The 18,597-nt window shown below is 37.6% G+C and overlaps 1 protein-coding gene across 1 annotated transcript in view; it reads left to right on the top strand.

Moving 5' to 3' along the window:
- The window catches only part of LOC124722159 (spore wall protein 2-like), a 64,850-nt gene that overhangs the window by 26,248 nt on the left and 20,005 nt on the right, over positions 1-18,597 (top strand). The window contains exon 2 of the mRNA XM_047247362.1: positions 8,337-8,429. Within this exon, the coding sequence (XP_047103318.1) occupies positions 8,337-8,429 (93 nt within the window). The remainder of the gene's footprint in view (positions 1-8,336; positions 8,430-18,597) is intronic.

Raw genomic sequence — 18,597 nt, 5'->3', positions numbered from 1 at the left:
TGTGCATTATATATAAGGCACATCAGTTTTTCTGTTTTTGCTGTGTGCATCATATTCAATCACACGAGGTGTCATATTTGCTTGTGATGCATATATGAGCACAGCTGTGTTGAAAGCAAATGGGCACCACACTCTGCTGGCCATTGCCAAAAGTTCTTTGGTGTTAGTTCTGTAGTGGCAGCACTGGATGACTGGCAGTTGTTACCTTATTATGGTATAGTGTTGGTACATGTTCCTTGCTGGTACTGGCCATATATATACATTTTGTTCATATGTGGCATTGTGTAGTGCTTGTTTTCATTAAGACTTTGTGGCTGTTTGATGAAAAGAATTTAAACAGTTTTTTTCTGGTAATTGAGGAGTAGACAATGCGCTTTTGGGCGATGTACTTACAAATATTTATGTCATTGATATTTACAATTTTTTGTATATAACTAAATGTATGATTTCACAGTAAAGGAAACAAACTGTTATGATGTTGTTAGTGGAATAACTGCAGAGATAGTATTACTGTCATCAAGACTGACTTTATGGAGTGATATAAGCATTGATGATTTGAGAAAATGTATCTGAATTTTGCTGTGGATGGGGCTTGATCATAAGCCAAGAATGAAGAATTATTTGAGCAAAATCCACTTTACGAGAACCAGGTGTTTTCTACTATGTCCTGAAATATGTTTGATTTACTGCTATGTTGCATATATTTTTGTGACAATGAAAACATGGATGAACATGACAAGGTGTTCAAAATTAGGAAGCTTATGATTCATCTGAACACAAAATTCCAGGAAATTTTGAACACAAAATTCCAAGAAGCTTTCACTCCAGGTAAAGCTGTTTGTATCGATGAAACAATTGTTCCATTTTGTGTAAGGTTATGCTTCTGTCAGTATGTTTTTGGAAAATGTTTTAAATATGGAGTGGAATTATACAGAATTTGTACTGTAGGTTGATATAGTTGGAATGTTAAAGTGTGTTGTGGAAAGAAGTTAATGCTATAGATCTAAAAACAACAACTGTTTTGGAGTTAATGAAACACATTTGAATTCTGGAAGGACACTCTTTATAGATAACTTCAACGCTTCTATGAACTTGGCACACATTCTTCTAGAAAAGCAAACTCATCTGGTGGGAACACTCCTCAAAAAAGGATATGGTATCCAAAATCTATTATCCCAAAAAAATCTTGAAGAAGGGCGAAATGGCAGTTGTGGAAAACAATGAGAAGGCGGTTGACAGAAAGTGACATGACAAGAGGGACTTCATTTTTTGACAATGAAACAAAGAGCTTGTGGCAGTGAAAAAAAGGAGAGGTGAAGTGAAACATCTAATGCAGTTGTGGATTACAATGCAGCCAAACCTGTCATTGATCTTTCAGATCAAACGAATACTTATGGCTTCTGCTTGAGGAAGTCAGTGAACTGATACCACAAAGTGGCCTTTGAATTACTGTTCAGTACTACTATTGTAAATGCTCATACTGTGTATGTACAAGTTACAAAACAAAAAATGGGTATCACTGCTTTCTGTGAGGCTCGTGCAAATGTATTCACGATTGATGATGTTCAGGAGACACCAATGAATGGGAATCACGAACTGGTTGCGACTGCAGTGAGATGACATTGTAACAGCTGTTTCCAGAAACTGTCCAAAGCAGGCAGATGAAAACATGCTATCAAACATAGCAAGCTCTTGTCACTCAAATGCAAATCTGTCTTCAGGGCTTCGTGTGCAAGCACTGTTTTTTTTCAGTGCACCAACGTGAAGGAATGTAAGTTTTCTATTAGTTTGTAATTGAAGCAGTTTTATAATAGGTAGTTGGAGTTTTTATATGCCTATACTAATGTCTTCCTCTGATATATCAGTATGGATCAAAAGTGATGCATTTGGCCACATGAAGCTTCTAGTTGGACCTTAAGTTTAATGTGAGGCTTGTGCATCATATTTGTCTGGTAGAAACTGATTTTTTACAATTTCATGTATTGTAAAATATACTACCTTCAATTTTTTAAAATAATATGAAGGTAAAAGTCACGGCCAAAATGAAAAATTTACCACATTTGCTGCTGACTTGCAAAGTTGCTTTTCCACTCAGTTCTGAAGGGGTTTCTACCTGTACAGAATATCTATGTTGCTGAAACCTGTCATTCCATGTATACATAACTGATTCTTTGCAATGTCACCATTACTAGAGTACATTACCATCATCCTAGCATTGAAACAAGAATGTACAGCTGTGAACATAGACCTGCATGGATGTATGGCCATAAGAGTTAGCAACCTAGTTTGAATATGCAACCTATTGTCTTTCAGAGTTTCCTTCACCTGCGGTGAAATATTGCTCTCTTCATGGTTTTGTCGAAGCTTGCTGGTGTCACTCTCAAAAATATATTTTATACAATAATGAACCTTTCCTCCTACACTAAACTTGGGATAGGGGTCATTCAATGTTAAATCATCAGAGGTGCCAATCTTACTTTCTTCTGTTTTTTATAAAATTTGGTGTGTGTATTGGACATAACTGGGGAATGAAAAGTGCCAAATTAAAGAACAGTAGCTGAAGTATTACAAAACAAATAGCTGCCCAGAATTCTGAAAATTCCCAAAGAATTTGACAAATGTTACAGAAAAAATGGGTGTAATTCAGTTCCAGGAGTGGTCGAACTGTGAAAGTGGTAATTTTGGAAAGGTCTGGGAACATGCTTTCAAATGATATGCATTGTGGCCATTTTCAAACAATGTACAGAAGTAAGGCCAGTAACCTTTACCTTTGACCGGTAAGATCTCAAAACATGTCACCTTCAAAATTGAAGAAAAATATGTTTGCATCTTCATGTTACACTATACAACATAATACAAAATCAAGTTGGTTTAACATTTGAATTAAGAGATGTAAATTAATATCTACAGCTATGTGATGCAATAAAACAATAGAAATTGTATGCAGACTACAACAACATGACATAAAGTACTGAAAAATATTTTAACTGTTTAAAGTGTGGTGCGTTAGAAATTCGACAGTAAGGTAGTTACATGAACAGTGCGAAAGGTAGCATTTGTAGTATGAAAGTTAACAGACTGTGACCTCTGAACTTCAGTGATGCAAAACATGATCTAATCATCCCAGACACATGTGTGGAAGGCATGGTGGAGGGGTTCAGATTTACAAAAAGAAACACAATCATCAGAATATACCACACCACCATTTGTGCACCTGTTGTTAAAAGAACATATGTTTGATCTGTTACTATTCTCACATCAGCCTTTGTTAAAATGTCCATCTTGTCCACAGTAATGATATCAGGCTTCTCAGACTGTATACATGAAAGTGAAGGGTTTTGAGGATGTAGGAAGCTAACTGTAACCTCACTGATATCTTCATTAACATTCAGACACATGAAATCCACCATGCATGGAATGAATTGTGTGATATCTCCAGGGTATGTGTGTTCCTGGGTCCTTGTTAGTTTCATTTCTGGTGTCTGGTGAACTGGACAAAACTTTCTTATGGGAGTTATTGTAGCCACTAGGAATAACAAAGTGTAACTCCTGAGTGCCTGCAATTGTGCAAATCTGGCAAAACCACTCTGGAAGGAGAGATCCTTCTTCACACCAACTTTTAGTTTTATAATGAAAGCAACACAATATATTATTGGGCCCCACCCACACACTGATCTGATTATTTGTCTGATCTTGTTTTATTATTGTCAGTCCAATTGATGTCCATTACATTTTTAGCTTTCTTACCTTTCTATTATGGATCTCGCAACTAGAGAGCATTCTTTACTCTGTCTTTGCCCTTAATCAGATAGGCAAGGGTCAGAGGTATGTGGAGTTTCTCTCGCCACAGAAGAGCTCTTGGAGATCCCATGCCTGCTCTGACGTACATACTGCTCTGAAAAATTCTCCTTAAATTATTTCTCTGCTATTGCATCAATATTTATTTCGGTACTTAAGTTTTACCACTCCTACATACTTTCATAATTTGATCAAATTTCTGGCAGATGTCTCCAACTCCAGATGAACTACTCCTTGGCCGAGGCAATTGTGACCTCACTGTTTGGTCTCTTAACCAAGCAACCAAATCAGTTGTGTTCTTTGAACACCATTGAAAAACTTGTGTAGGTGTCATTACCTGAGAGTTGTAGATGCACTATAGATTGACAAGTTTCTTGATGGCATCAGTGATAACATCACTTGCTTCTTTCCCATGTGATGTGACAGAGAAATGCCACTCTGCACCGACATTGAAATTACTCTGGTGAAAGTGATGTTTCCTAAATTTTTCCACATTTTACACTGGGTTGCTTCACCACCTGAGAAGAAGTACGTGTACTTAGGTGTTATTTGGAAATGGGATGTTGTGAAGTTAACTGAATGGCTTTGGAAAAGATGAACACGTGCAGTATCTTTTCTAAGGCATTGGGAAATGGATAACAAATTAAATGTGATTTGTTAAAAAATTTTAACGTTTGCAATCTCAATAAAATACAATCGCTTAATGACGTTTACTGGTTTCTGGTGACTAGCAACCATTCTCAGATCCTCCATACTAAAGAACCTGAACTTAAATACAATGTTGGCAGCAACACCATCTTAGTTGGTGTAATAAATTGGTGTTAAAAGGTTGGTCACAGCATAAAAATGTATAAAAACAGGAAAAATGTTCTGAACATTTCTCTGGGATTTCACCTGAAGTTTTGTTGTAGCCCATCTTTTGCCCGAAGGTGTATTGTGGTGATCATCATTCTGAATTATGGATTGATGCAGCTATCCATATCAGTCTATCTTGCATGAGCATCTTCATCTCTGCATAACTACTGCAACCCACATCCGTTTCAATCTGCTTATTGTATTCATGTCTTGCTCTCCTTCCACAGCTTTTACCCCTGGCATTACCTTCCATTAGCACAATGGCAATTCCTTGATGCTTCAGGATGTGTGCTATCAACTGATGCCTTCTTTTTGTCAGGTTGTGCCATAAATTTCTTTATTCCCTAATTTGAATCATTGTCTCCTGTTTAATCTACCCACCTAATCTTCAGCATTCTTCTGTAGCATCACACCTCAACAGCATTTTGCTTGCACTGATTTGTGTCCACATTTCATTTCCTTACAAGGCTACATTCCAGTAAAACACCTTCAGAAAAGACATTGTAACATTTAAATTTATCTACATCTACATTTATTCCCCGCAAGCCACCCAAAGATGTGTGGCGGAGGGCACTTTATGTGCCACTGTCATTACCTCCCTTTTCCGTTCCAGTCGCGTATGATTCGCGGGAAGAATGAATATCTGAAAGCCTCCGTCGTGCTCGAATCTCTCTAATTCTACATTCGTGATCTCCTCGGGAGGTATAAGTAGGTGGAAGCAATAAATTCGATACCTCACCCAGAAACGCACCCTCTCGAAACCTGTTGCGCAAGCTACACCGCGATGCATAGCGTCTCTCTTGCAGAGTCTGCCACTTGAGTTTGTTAAACATCTCCGTAACGCTATCACGGTTACCAAATAACCCTGTGACGAAATGCGCCCCTCTTCTTTGGCTCTTCTCTATCTCCTGTGTCAACCCGATCTAGTACAGATCCCACACTGATGAGCAATACTGAAGTATAGGTCGAATGAGTGTTTTGTAAGCCACCTCCTTTGTTGATGGACTATATTTTATAATGACTCTCCCAATGAATCTCAACCTGGAACAATTAATTTTATATGATCATTCCACTTCAAATTGTTTCGTACGCATATTCCCAGATTTTTTACAGAAGTAACTGCTGCCAGTGTTTGTTCCGCTATCATATAATCATACAATAAAGGATCCTTCTTTCTATGTATTCGCAATACATTAAGTTTGTCTATGTTAAGGGTGAGTTGCCACTCCCAGCACCAAGTGCCTATCCGCTGCAGATCTTCTTGCATTTCGCTACAATTGTCTAATGATGCAACTTCTCTGTATACTACAGCATCATCCGCGAAAACCGCATGGAACTTCTGACACTACCTACTAGGTCATTTATATATATTGTGAAAAGCAATGGTCCCATAACACTCCCCTGTGGCATGCCAGAGGTTACTTTAACGTCTGTTGACGTCTCTTCATTGATAACAACATGCTGTGTTCTGTTTGCTAAAAATTCTTCAATCCAGCCACACAGCTGGTCTGATATTCCGTAGGCTCTTACTTTGTTTATCAGGCGACAGTGTGGAACTGTATCGAACGCCTTCCAGAAGTCAAGAAAAATTGCATCTACCTGGGAGCCTGTATCTAATATTTTCTGGGTCTCATGAACAAATAAAGCGAGTTGGGTCTCACACGATTGCTGTTTCCGGAATCCATGTTGATTCCTACAGAGTAGATTCTGGATTTCCAAAAACGACATGATACTCGAGCAAAAAACATGTTCTAAAATTCTACAACAGATCGACATCAGAGATATAGGCCTATAGTTTTGTGCATCTGCTCGACGACCCTTCTTGAAGACTGGGACTACCTGTGCTCTTTTCCAATCATTTGGAACCTTCCGTTCCTCTAGAGACTTGGGGTACACAGCTGTTAGAAGGGGGGCAAGTTCTTTCGCGTACTCTGTGTAGAATCGAACTGGTATCCTGTCAGGTCCAGTGGACTTTCTTCTATTGAGTGATTCCTGTTGCTTTTCTATTCCTTGGTCACTTATTTCGATGTCAGCCATTTTTTCGTTCGTACGAGAATTTAGAGAAGGAACTGCAGTGCGGTCTTCCTCTGTGGAACATCTTTGGAAATAGGTGTTTAGTATTTCAGCTTTACGTGTTTCATCCTCTGTTTCAATGCCATCATCATCCCGGAGTGTCTGGATATGCTGTTTCGTGCCACTTACTGATTTAACGTAAGACCAGAAATTCCTAGGATTTTCTGTCAAGTCAGTTCATACAATTTTACTTTCGAATTCACTGAACGCTTCACGCATAGCCCTCCTTACGCTAGCTTTGACATCGTTTAGCTTCTGTTTGTCTGAGAGGTTTTGGCTGCGTTTAAACTTGGAGTGAAGCTCTCTTTGCTTTCGCAGTAATTTCCTATCTTCGTTGTTGAACTGCGGTGGGATTTTCCCGTCCCTCACAGTTTTACTCTGCACGTACCTGTCTAAAACGCATTTTATGATTATCTTGAACTTTCTCCATAAACACTCAACATTGTCAGTGTCGGAGCAGAAATTTTCGTTTTGATTTGTTAGGTAGTCTGAAATCTGCCTTCTTTTACTCTTGCTAAACAGATAAACCTTCCTCCCTTTTTTTATATTCCTATTAACTTCCATATTCAGGGATGCTGCAATGGCCTTATGATCACTGATTCCCTGTTCTGCACTTACAGAGTCGAAAAGTTCGGATCTGTTTGTTATCAGTAGGTCCAAGATGTTATCTCCACGAGTCGGTTCTCTGTTTAATTGCTCGAGGTAATTTTCGGATAGTGCACTCAGTATAATGTCACTCGATGCTCTGTCCCTACCACCCGTCCTAAACATCTGAGTGTCCCAGTCTATATCTGGTAAATTGAAATCTCCACCTAAGACTATAACATGCTGAGAAAATTTATGTGAAACGTATTCCAAATTTTCTCTCAGTTGTTCTGCCACTAATGCTGCTGAGTCGGGAGGTCGGTAAAAGGAGCCAATTATTAACCTAGCTCGGTTGTTGAGTGTAACCTCCACCCATAATAATTCACAGGAACTATCCACTTCTACTTCACTACAGGATAAACTACTACTAACAGCGACAAACATGCCATCACCGGTTGCATGCAATCTATCCTTTCTAAACACCATCTGTGCCTTTGTAAAAATTTTGGCAGAATTTATCTCTGGCTTCAGCCAGCTTTCTGTACCTATAACGATTTCAGCTTCGGTGCTTTCTATCAGCGCTTGAAGTTCCGGTATTTTACCAATGCAGCTTCGACAGTTTACAATTACAATACCGATTGGTGCTCGTCCCCACACGTCCTGACTTTGCCCCGCACCCTTTGAGGCTGTTGCCCTATCTGTACTTGCCCGAGCCCATCTAAACTAAAAAACCGCCCAGTCCACACCACACAACCCCTGCTACCCGTGTAGCCGCTTGCTACGTGTTGTGGACTCCTGACCTATATTAGATGTCAAAAAATTCCTCTTTAACATAAATTATTTTCTTGCTGTAGCTAGTCTACATTTTCAGCCTTCATCAGATATTTTCTAGTGCAAATAACAAAACTCACTTATGTGTCTCATTTCCAGCTCTAATTCCTTCATCACCTGATTTTATTCAGCTGCATTGCAATGTTTGTTTTACTTTTGTTGTCTTATGTAGCATTTTTTTGAAACTGTTCCAGGCATTTTCATCTTCAGAAGTTACTCTCGGACCTAGCGTATTGAGTATAGAGAAGACGGAGGATGAGGAGGCAGTGAGTGAGACTGACTTGGAGGTGAGTCATGCTCCCTGTGGCCTGTCTACAATTGGTGTGTTGCTGACAGCCATATAAACTGAGGTGGTAAAAAGTCATGGGATATCAATAAACATGAATACAGATGGCTATAGTATTGTGTACACAAGGTATAAAAGGGTAGTACATTGGTGGAGCTGTCATTTGTACTCAGATGATTTATGTGAAAAGGTTTGTGCAGTAGCCACCAGAAAGATCGCGGGAGGCGCACATCGGCACGGCGCGTCACAGCTACTCAGGCAGCACGGGCCATGCCCAGTCAGTTTTTCATCGGGCATGCCTAGCAGACATTTCCCGGTCTACACTATGTGAAGTGCGACAGACAACATGAATCGTGTTAATACAACACCTTATTTGATTTTCTTCATGCTTGTACGATTTTAAGATGGTGTTTATCTGTACATCAGTTTCCTAAAGCATTATGACACAATATTTAAGAAAAAGAAAAAAAAACAACTCAATAAAATCGTCTTTGAATATTAGAAGATTTCTGAAAACTTTTGAATACAAAACATTTATAATCAAGTAACATAACTATTGAGAAGTCTAGCAGTTGTAAAGTTGCTGGTTCAAGTTTCACTAGATGCAAATTTTTAAAAATATTTTTATTTAAATTCTATGGTTATTATTTAATATAAATATTAATTAGGAAATAATGAATCATATTTTTAACAAATATAATATCTAGTCATTTTTAATTACTGGTCTTGTGAAAATGAATCAAAATTTAATATTGTCATGTGAAATGGCTTATTGTTAAATGAAAAAAATATATTTCAATCTCCATGAAGAGGAAAGTATTTTCTTTAGAATTTTCACTAAATTTCAATTCATTGTTGGTACTGGCATTGTCACGCCATTAGTAATGAAAAATAAAGATATACTTGCATTTAAAAATGTGATTCATTAGTTGTTTATTAATGTTTTTATTTGTAAATAAGGCTGGAATTTATGGAAAAGTAAAAAGAATATTGCAGATAATGAGATCTGATCCAGCAGCTTTGATTACTAGAATTTCATGATATGTGCTCGGTTACCAATGACTATGTCAACACATCAGATATGTTTTGTTATTAACAGTGCCCAGAATTTTCTAGTTTCCAGAGAAAGTTTTTTTCATGTTTGTTTGAGAATTGGGTCATGCTGTTATAGGAAAGTAATCTATTTGCACTGAGCTTGAAAAGCCTATAAAGGTTGCATGTACAACCACCTCGTAAATCAGGGTCTGTAGACATCAGAATAAGGTTAGTGATTCAGTGGAGTGTGAACAGTGTAAATGGGAAATGGAGCCCTATTATTCCACACGGGCAATGGCAGACATGGTATTCTCTTATGGATTATTTAATTGCCTTTACAAACAGGCATATTTTATGTACAATGAGTGACATCTTCAACACCACGTTCCACCTGAAAAAACATTCAGCAGCATCTTCCAGGAATGTACAAGTACATGATCATTTCAAAACAAATAAGGGATTGCAGTAGACTTCCCACAGTTTGCATGCCAGATACGGATGAGTGAGTGTTATCAGGAGAAGATGATAACCCTGAGACAAAAGTATGGAGGACTGGAGCTTTTGAAGGCACCTACCATGCTCTTGCATGCTCAGTTGTGTGTGAGTGGTACACGAAAGCTCTAAAGTCATGGTACCACCATGCCAGATTACACAATTTTACATTTCTGAACACTTAAAGCAAGTTGGCAATTGTTGTACTGCTATGCCATCTTATCAAGGTGTGACTGAATACTGGGCAGCTTTTCTAAGACAGTACTTCATTATAACTGCATCATCCGCAAAAAGTCCAAGATTACTGCTGATGTTGTCTGCCATAAATATACAGCATGAACTGCAATGGCCCCAACATACTTCCCTGGGGCACACCAGAAGTTATATTTGCATCTGTCGATGACCATCCATCCAATGTAACATGCTGCATCCACCCATCAAAGAAATCCTCAACCCTGTTAAAAATGTTGCTTGATACCCTGTATGATCTTACTTTCATTAACAGCTGTAGATGCGGTACTGAGTTAGGTGGTTTTCAGAAGTCAGTAAATACTGCAACTATCTCACTGTTTTGATGCTCAGCTTTCAGGATGTCTTAAGAAAAGTGTGAGTTTGGTTTTTCACATGATTAATGTTTTCCGAATGCATTCCGTTTGGAGTGGAGGAGGCCATCCTGTTTGATATACCTCACTACATTTGAAATATGAATATGCCCGAAGATACAGCAACAAATGCATGTCAATGAGACTGGGCAGTGGTTTTTTGGAACAATTCATCCTTTGAGGACTCTATGGTATATTATGGTTGAAAGACGGGCTATCTCAGTTGCAGAGTAAGTGTGAATCTGATAGGGATTCCAATGGGGCCCATATCTTTGTTTAATTTGAGTGATTTCAGCCACTTCTCGGTGCCACTGGCACAATATGTATTTCACTCATGTTTGCAGTGGCGCAAAAATTTAATTGGGACACTACTCTTGGGTTTTCTGTTGTAAGGGGACATTTGAAAACAGAGTTAAGCATTTGTGCATTTGCTTTGCTACTCTCAATTTCAGTTTGTGCCTCATCTGTGTGTGATTGGACACTAACTTTGGCACAGTTAATATCTTTGCATACAACCAGAACTTCTTTGGGTTTCGAGAAAGATCCTATTACAATATTCTTCAAGAGCCGCCACTGAAGGCTTCACACATTGCTCTTTCGACAGCCAAATGCATTTTATTTAGCATCTCACTATCTGTAACTGTATGCTTTGTCTCTGTTTCTTTAAGGTGAATGTGTACGACAGAGGGTCCCTCTGTCGTGAACTGTTCTATTTACTACAAATCGATCAAGTTGCATCGCCAACTATTTTATACTTAAGTAGCAGTTCTTCTGCATGTTTCTGTTAAGAGGTAAATATTACCAGCAGTTGAAGTGAGTCTCAGTGGCTCAGTTTCAGTTTCAGTAGAAGACAGCACCTCAAATTTATTGGTTAGTGGGATGAGTGTAAGACGCTGTGTTCTGATAAGAATGACATTTGTTCAAACTGGAGATACATGGTGGTGGTTTGTTATTATGTAACACTGAGTGAGATACTAAATTAATGTACAGTTGAACAGGCTGTTATTCAGCAATCATATACGAGTTTCAGTATAGGATTATACATACAACTTGTTGCAACTAACTGGTAGGTACATTAAAGATTTCGACATCTAGTAGAGGTGTCTTCATCAGAATGAAATTTTTATAAAGCATAAGATTATATTGCTAAGAAGCAATGGTCAGAATTTAGAGCAATATCTTATGTTTTTCCCAGCCGGGCACAGGTCGCAAAGGTTGGAACATTTCATTTCCCTTATGACTTGAACATAGCTGCTCTAAATTCTGACTATTGCTTCTTAGCAATGTAATTTTTTGCTTTATCAAAATTTCATTCTGATGAAGACACCCCTAGTAGGTGTTGAAAGCTAGTTTAACGTACCTACCAGTTAGTTGCAACCAGCTGGCCATGTAATACTGTGTTGAAAAAAAGATAATAAATTGTCATTATAGCTATGTATGCAAGTCTTTCAGCAATGATGAAAACAAGGTATTAGGTCTGCTTTAGTACCCATTTGTGGCAGAAATTGTGGATAATAAACTTAAAGGATCATGCACTATGCCAGAAAAATTAACAGGTGTTTTGTATCACAAATTACCTGCAGCATTGGGGAATGCGGTTTGTCTTGCAAAGTAGGATAACTATTACCCTTTTTCAACCAAGTTTTTATTATTTCTGCAGCAAATCCTGTTTCTCTTAGTTCTGGTAGGGAATTCCAGTGGCCTACAAATATTTAAAAAAGAGAAAGTTTGCATAACTGTGAACATATTGTTTTGAGATGTGTAGAAAAGGAATATAATAGAAGACAAATGGTTAGCTTTGAGAGAAGAAATATGGAAGGCAACATAGTAACAAGCCTAGGGTTAGTAAAAGTCCTTAGATAACATTGGAGTTATTAAATTTAACTGATGAATGGAGAAAATATAAAAATCCAGCAAATGAAGAAGGCGAAAGGGAATACAGATGTGTAATAAACTAGATTGACAGGAAGTGCAAAATGCAAAGGCTGTAGATGCAGGCATAAATAGGGGAGAAGTAGAGGCTGCCTGTGGGAAAATTAGAGAGCTCTTTTGAAAAGGAAAGGGGAACTGTATGAACTTCAGGGTCATATGGCAAGCCAGTACTAAGGAAAGAAGGGAAAGCTAAACAGTGAAAGGAAGATATTAAGGGGTATATAAAGGAAATGAAGTTGAAGACAATAGAAAGGGAACGGGAAGTAGATGTAAATGAGGTGGGAGATAAGGTACTGCGATAAGAATTTGATGAGGACTGAAAGACCTAAGTGCAAACAAGTCCCCTGGAGTAAATGATACTCTCAAAATAACTGAAATCCTTGGGAGAGCCAGTAATGACTAAACTATTCTTTCTGAGACAGATGAAATATGCTCAGACTGCAAGAAGACTGTAGTAATTCCAGTTCTAAAGATGGCAGTTGATGATAGGTGTGAATATTACAGAACCATCATGCCTACAAAATAATGAAAAAAATATTGACAGAAGAAAGAAAAAACTCATAAAAGCCAGGCTCAGAGTGGATAGGTTGAAGAAGGGTCATTTATAGACTTAGAGGATACTTTTGACACAGTTGACTGGAAGACACTCATTGAAATTCTGAAGGTAGCATGGATAAGATACAAGGAGTGAAAGGTTATTTTCAGTTGGCTGCAGTTATGCGTCAAAGGACTCAATGTACAGACTGTCTTCTTGTGACTGTACTTTCTTGTGACCATTGCTGCCAGTAGTATACAGTGGCTACATGCCTGCTAAGTCTTTCTGCAATATCACAGAAGGAACATCCAGCCTCTCGTAGCCCTATTACATGACCTCGTCAAACTCAGTGAGGTGCTGATATCATCTTTGCCACATCAAAGGCATTCTTCACATCCATTCTCAAAGGCAACTAACACTTACAACTGTTACAGCATGTATTTAAAGCAAACCTGATTTGCATCCTGATAGTGGTGCAACTAATACCACTCTTATGTGACTGCTGTGAACACTGAATAGACATCATCTTTCACATGTAGAAACACAGCTACCAACTTTCATTTGTGTTGCACAGCTAGTCATTGGTGTTATGATCTTTTTTCCGTCAATGTATAATTTTAAGTGTTAGGAAATCTTTCTCTGAAGGTATTGGTCTAAAGTGTGGCCTAGTATTGATGACAAGCACTTCAGAAGAGAGTAGAAGCTTTTGAAATGTGGTGCTATGAATGAATCCTGAAAAATGGATCACAACAGTAACAACCACAGCAGCAACAAAACCAGCCACCCCCTTTCATGACAGCACTTTTCCTTGCCTCAATCTTTTACATTGGTTGCAAATACAAGGTTGTGAATTAGCAGTTTCCTTTGTATCTTCTGTGAATTATTGGTGTCCATTGGCTGTTGTGTAGGACTGCGCATCACAACCATGCCTTTGGCTGTGCTTAACATTGCTGCTGTAACTGGTGTTAGCCATATGACATCTGCAGTTAAACAATTCAGAGCTTTTCCTATGTGCTGCTGCAGAGCCAGACACAGTAACATGTGCTACTTGAACAATTACGTGACATTTCCCTTGTGTACAAGCAGCACAATTGTCATACAGTTTTTGTTTTAACATCACTACTCCATCAAAATATATTCAAAAATAATAATTTTACTTAAATTTTTGTGACTAAATATAATTACACAAAAAAATATTTTTGAAATCCACATGCCGGTGATGGAGGTAGCAAATGTTAAAATTAAATTACTATACTTAGCTTTGGTAGTTAGGTGAGTTGGTTCTTCTCACAAATTATTCTATAATGTGCAAGGCAAAAATTATACCATCCAGGCAGACTGCAGCAAATCAAACTAAAACATTAAATAAGCCAGCAACCAAAAACTCACTACAAACTACCTTGTGACCTCTTCCACCTACATATATATATATCCCATCAGAAGTTCTTATTCTCGATTTCTTTGTAACACTATCAGTCACAATTGATTTTATCATATACAAACACTTTTGTGATATGGTCCTGGTTCCACTGAGTGTTGCCGACTGATGGGTCGTATGTCAGAGAGTCGCATAAATACCTTGAAATGTTTTGACCACATCGCCTTTTCACAGTATTTATGTCACACTCTGACAGATGATCCATTTGTTGGTGAAACTCAGAAGAACTAGGAGTGCCTCTGAAAGTGTCCAACACAGCTCTGAATGGAATTTTAGGAAAACTTTTGTTAAGTTCAATATAATAATTTTTATACTTGTTTAACAAATTTAATATATTCCCACATACATATGGTAACTTAATATGATGCTAAATTCAAAATCAGTTTTAATTTTTATACAAAGAGGCAAACTTTATGTAAAATTTTAGAATTCACACTATGTAAATAATGAAATGGAACAACAGATTCTCACAAGGAATTCAGACATTGAAGAACAGGAGAATGTCAGTGTAGAAGATGGGTGAACCAGGAATGTGTGCCCATGTCAGGAGAATCTGGGACATCACCAGGAAAAGAATAAAGAATGAGCATGTTCTAAGGAGGCATCCTTGGAATGGAACAGGGAAGGTCAGCACATCAGATAGTACTATTTTGTTTGAATAAGTAGACCAAAGTAGAGTAGATCATAAAAGTACAAAATGATGTGGAAGAAATAGGAACACAAGAAACAAAGATTTACTGCAGAGTGACTTTCAAATAAAAATTCAACCTGGCACAGATGTCCAGGACAGAATTAGACCCAGGGAAAACTCACCATGGATGGAAGAGCACAGAAGTTTGCAAAAGTATGAGAATGAAATAGTATTGGACAATAATAAAAACCAGAAGAAATGAAGCTGACTCAAATTAACATGGTCCTCAGAGAAGAAGAAGGTTGAGAAGAAGAAGAAGAAGAAGTAGAAATGTGTCATACATGCATATCTTTGCCAGACATTCCTAACTTTTCGGGTAACAAAATACTATAATTAGCAACCAGAATAGTCTGTTGTCTGTTCAAAACAGTATTACAGTGCCGAAATCCTGAAAAGACAAACTATGAATTGATAACTATGCATATATCAAATTCTAAACCAATTCAAAGAGTCATGTACATGATGGAATGAAATAGAAATTCTGACAACGGCCGCAATCAGGCACTGAAATGAATTCAGTGGTAAAAATTGAAAATTCGTGCCATACTGCGACTTGAACCCAGATTTCCTGCTTTTGAGTACCTTAACTGCTGTGGCTATTCAAGCATGCTTCTCGTCCAACCCTAAATCCCAATTTGTTACACATTATGTAAGTAGCACCCTAAATCCACTATGCTCATTGCTCATGCCCTCATGCTTATTTCTGCAAGATTTTGTGAAATTGCATCCACACAGAAAGGATCTTAATGGCCATCAAGGTGTATATATTTATGTATATGTATGATGTCTGTTCTGTTTGACACGTAAGAATTTCTATGTTGTTTCATCATGTTTATGTTCGGCTATGGGATCAAGAATGGTATCTCATGAAAGTTTAGTTTTAGTTTAGTTTAGTTATGTCATGTTCCGTAGATTATTTTCACGATTATTTTATCGATATGATGTGGAACAAGTCAGATGACAAGATACATACACACACATGAATAGTGCTAATTTTAATATTACTGGAAGTTTTAGTTCTACACATGCAACTACATTTAGAGGTACTTTTTTCTTTACCATTTCTGAAACAGACACTCATACATGGAGTAGAAGGAGTTGTCCAAAAGAAATCATTTGAAGCTAGATTTAAAACTTGGTCTGCTACCTGCCAGACACTTTATGTTGTTGGGCAAATGATGAAAGATTTTTGTTGCTGAATAATGTACTCCTTTTTGAGCAACTGACAGCTTCAATAACGGATAGGAAAGGCCATTTTTTTCTCTAGTGTTGTACGTATGAACATCACTGCTCTTCGCGAATTGAGATGAAATTATTTGTAATGAATTTAATTAGTGAATATATGTAGTCTGATGGTGCAGTTAAAATATCTAACTCCTTGAAACGTTGACTACATGATGTCCTTGGGTGAACACCACAAATTATTCTCGCTGCTCTCTTTCATGCAATCAGTACTTTATGTCTAAGTGGTATGTTGCTCCAGAAAACTATTCCATAAGACGTTACTGAGTGGAAATGTGCAAAGTACGTTAGGAGACTGATCTGTTATAAGCAAGACTACCAATTATGTGAAGAGCGAAAGAAGCTGAACTCAGTTGTTTGAGAAGCTCAGTAATATGCTTCTTCCATTTCAAGTTGTCATCAATGTGAACACCCAAAAATTTGGAGGAATCTATCCTGTTAACTGAGCCCTGTTCATATGCTACATCAATTGTCGATATGACTGTATTCAGTGTACAGTACTGGATATAGTGAGTTTTTTTTCAAAATTAAGGGAGAGTCTACTTTCTGAGAACCACTTAATAATTCTTTGTAAGACATCCATAACAATATCTTCAGGTGGTTTTTCTGGATTGGGATTTATTATAAACACTCGTGCCATCTGCAAAAAGTACTAGTTTCGCTTGCTGAACGTTGAGTAGGAGCTCATTCACATGAATAAGGAACAGCAGAGGACACAAAATTGAACCCTGTGGGACTCCCTTTGTGGTAACTCCCCATTCACTAGAATTTACCACCCACCCAACATTATTTGTGCTATTCAGCACAACTTTTTGCTTTCTGTTCATTAAGTATGATTCAAACCAGCTGTGTGTATAGCCTTCAATTCAAAATACCTGAGTTTTTTTAAGTGTGTGACATGATCCACACAGTCAAATGCCTTGGAGAGATCACAGAAAATACCAACTGCCGTATTTTGTTATTTAGGGCTTGTATTATTTGTTGGGTAAATGTGTAGGTAGCATTCTCAGTCAAGTAACCCTTCTGGAATTCAACTGTGACATGCTGAGTAAATTATTTTCACTTAAATGTGAGACTGCTCTTGAATACATTACTTTTTTGAATATTTTAGAAAATGAAGTCAGCAATGAGATTGGTTTATAATTATTTAAGTCACTCTTGTCACGTTTCTTATGAAGATGTTCGACAATTGTGTATTTCAATGTCTGGAAAAATTCCTTGTGCCAGTGATGCATTACATACATCACTAAGGACTCCGCTTATTAAATTGAACAACACTTCAAAATTCTGTTAGAGACTACATCACACCACATGAGCTCTTGTTTTTCGGTATATTTAGAATTCCCTTAATTTGAGTGGGTGATGTTGGTGCTATTTCTAAAGGCCTAAAGTCCTGGGGAAGACATTTTTAACATATTTTTTTGCTTCTTCAGCTGAACCCTTTAACCATATTTTTGCTGCTACATTCAGAGAGTGACTGTTAAAAATATTTGCAACTTGTGAATTATTACTCACAACATCATCATTTAGCTTTATTGCTATGGTATGCTGTGCACTGTCAGGCCGCTCCGTCTTTCACTTGACAATATTCCATATAGTTTTAATCTTGTTATCCGCATTATTAATTTCTGTCAGAACACATAAGCGTCTTGACTTCTTAATGACTTTCCTTAAAATATTACAGTATCTTTTGTAGTAAGCAAGTAATGCCGGATCCCTCTTCCTCTTACACGATATCTTAATTCCATTAATAATCCATGGCTTACTTGACTTTGTAATGGCTTTTTAACATCAGTCACTTCATTTGACGAACTGGCAAACAAACTTGCTATCAAATGTACAGGTCTGCTTTAGAAGTCATTTAACAACTGAAAGTGCTATATTTTCTTTTCTATGTCAGGTACTGGATTGATAAACAGAAGGTTTTGAACACTAACAATATCAGCTTATTCCCAAGAATTAGGAGCCTTCACTTAGTTAATACTCGTTCAAAATCAAAACCTGCATTTGGATCGGACTTCCTTAACTTTAGTGCAGAAAGGTGTGCGGTATACTGCTACATCCATTTTCAATAAGCTGCCACAAGAATTCAAAAATCTTGGCGGTAATCCACGTGCTTTCAAATCAAAACTGAAGAGTTTCCTCATGGGTCACTACCATTCTATTGAGTTCCTTGAAAAATTAAGCTGATTCTTATGTTAT

This window comes from Schistocerca piceifrons, chromosome X, assembly GCF_021461385.2.
Source record: "Schistocerca piceifrons isolate TAMUIC-IGC-003096 chromosome X, iqSchPice1.1, whole genome shotgun sequence".
Taxonomy (NCBI): domain Eukaryota; kingdom Metazoa; phylum Arthropoda; class Insecta; order Orthoptera; family Acrididae; genus Schistocerca; species Schistocerca piceifrons.
The sequence above is the reverse complement of the archived record's forward strand: the minus strand, read 5'-3'. Positions and strand labels throughout refer to the sequence as shown.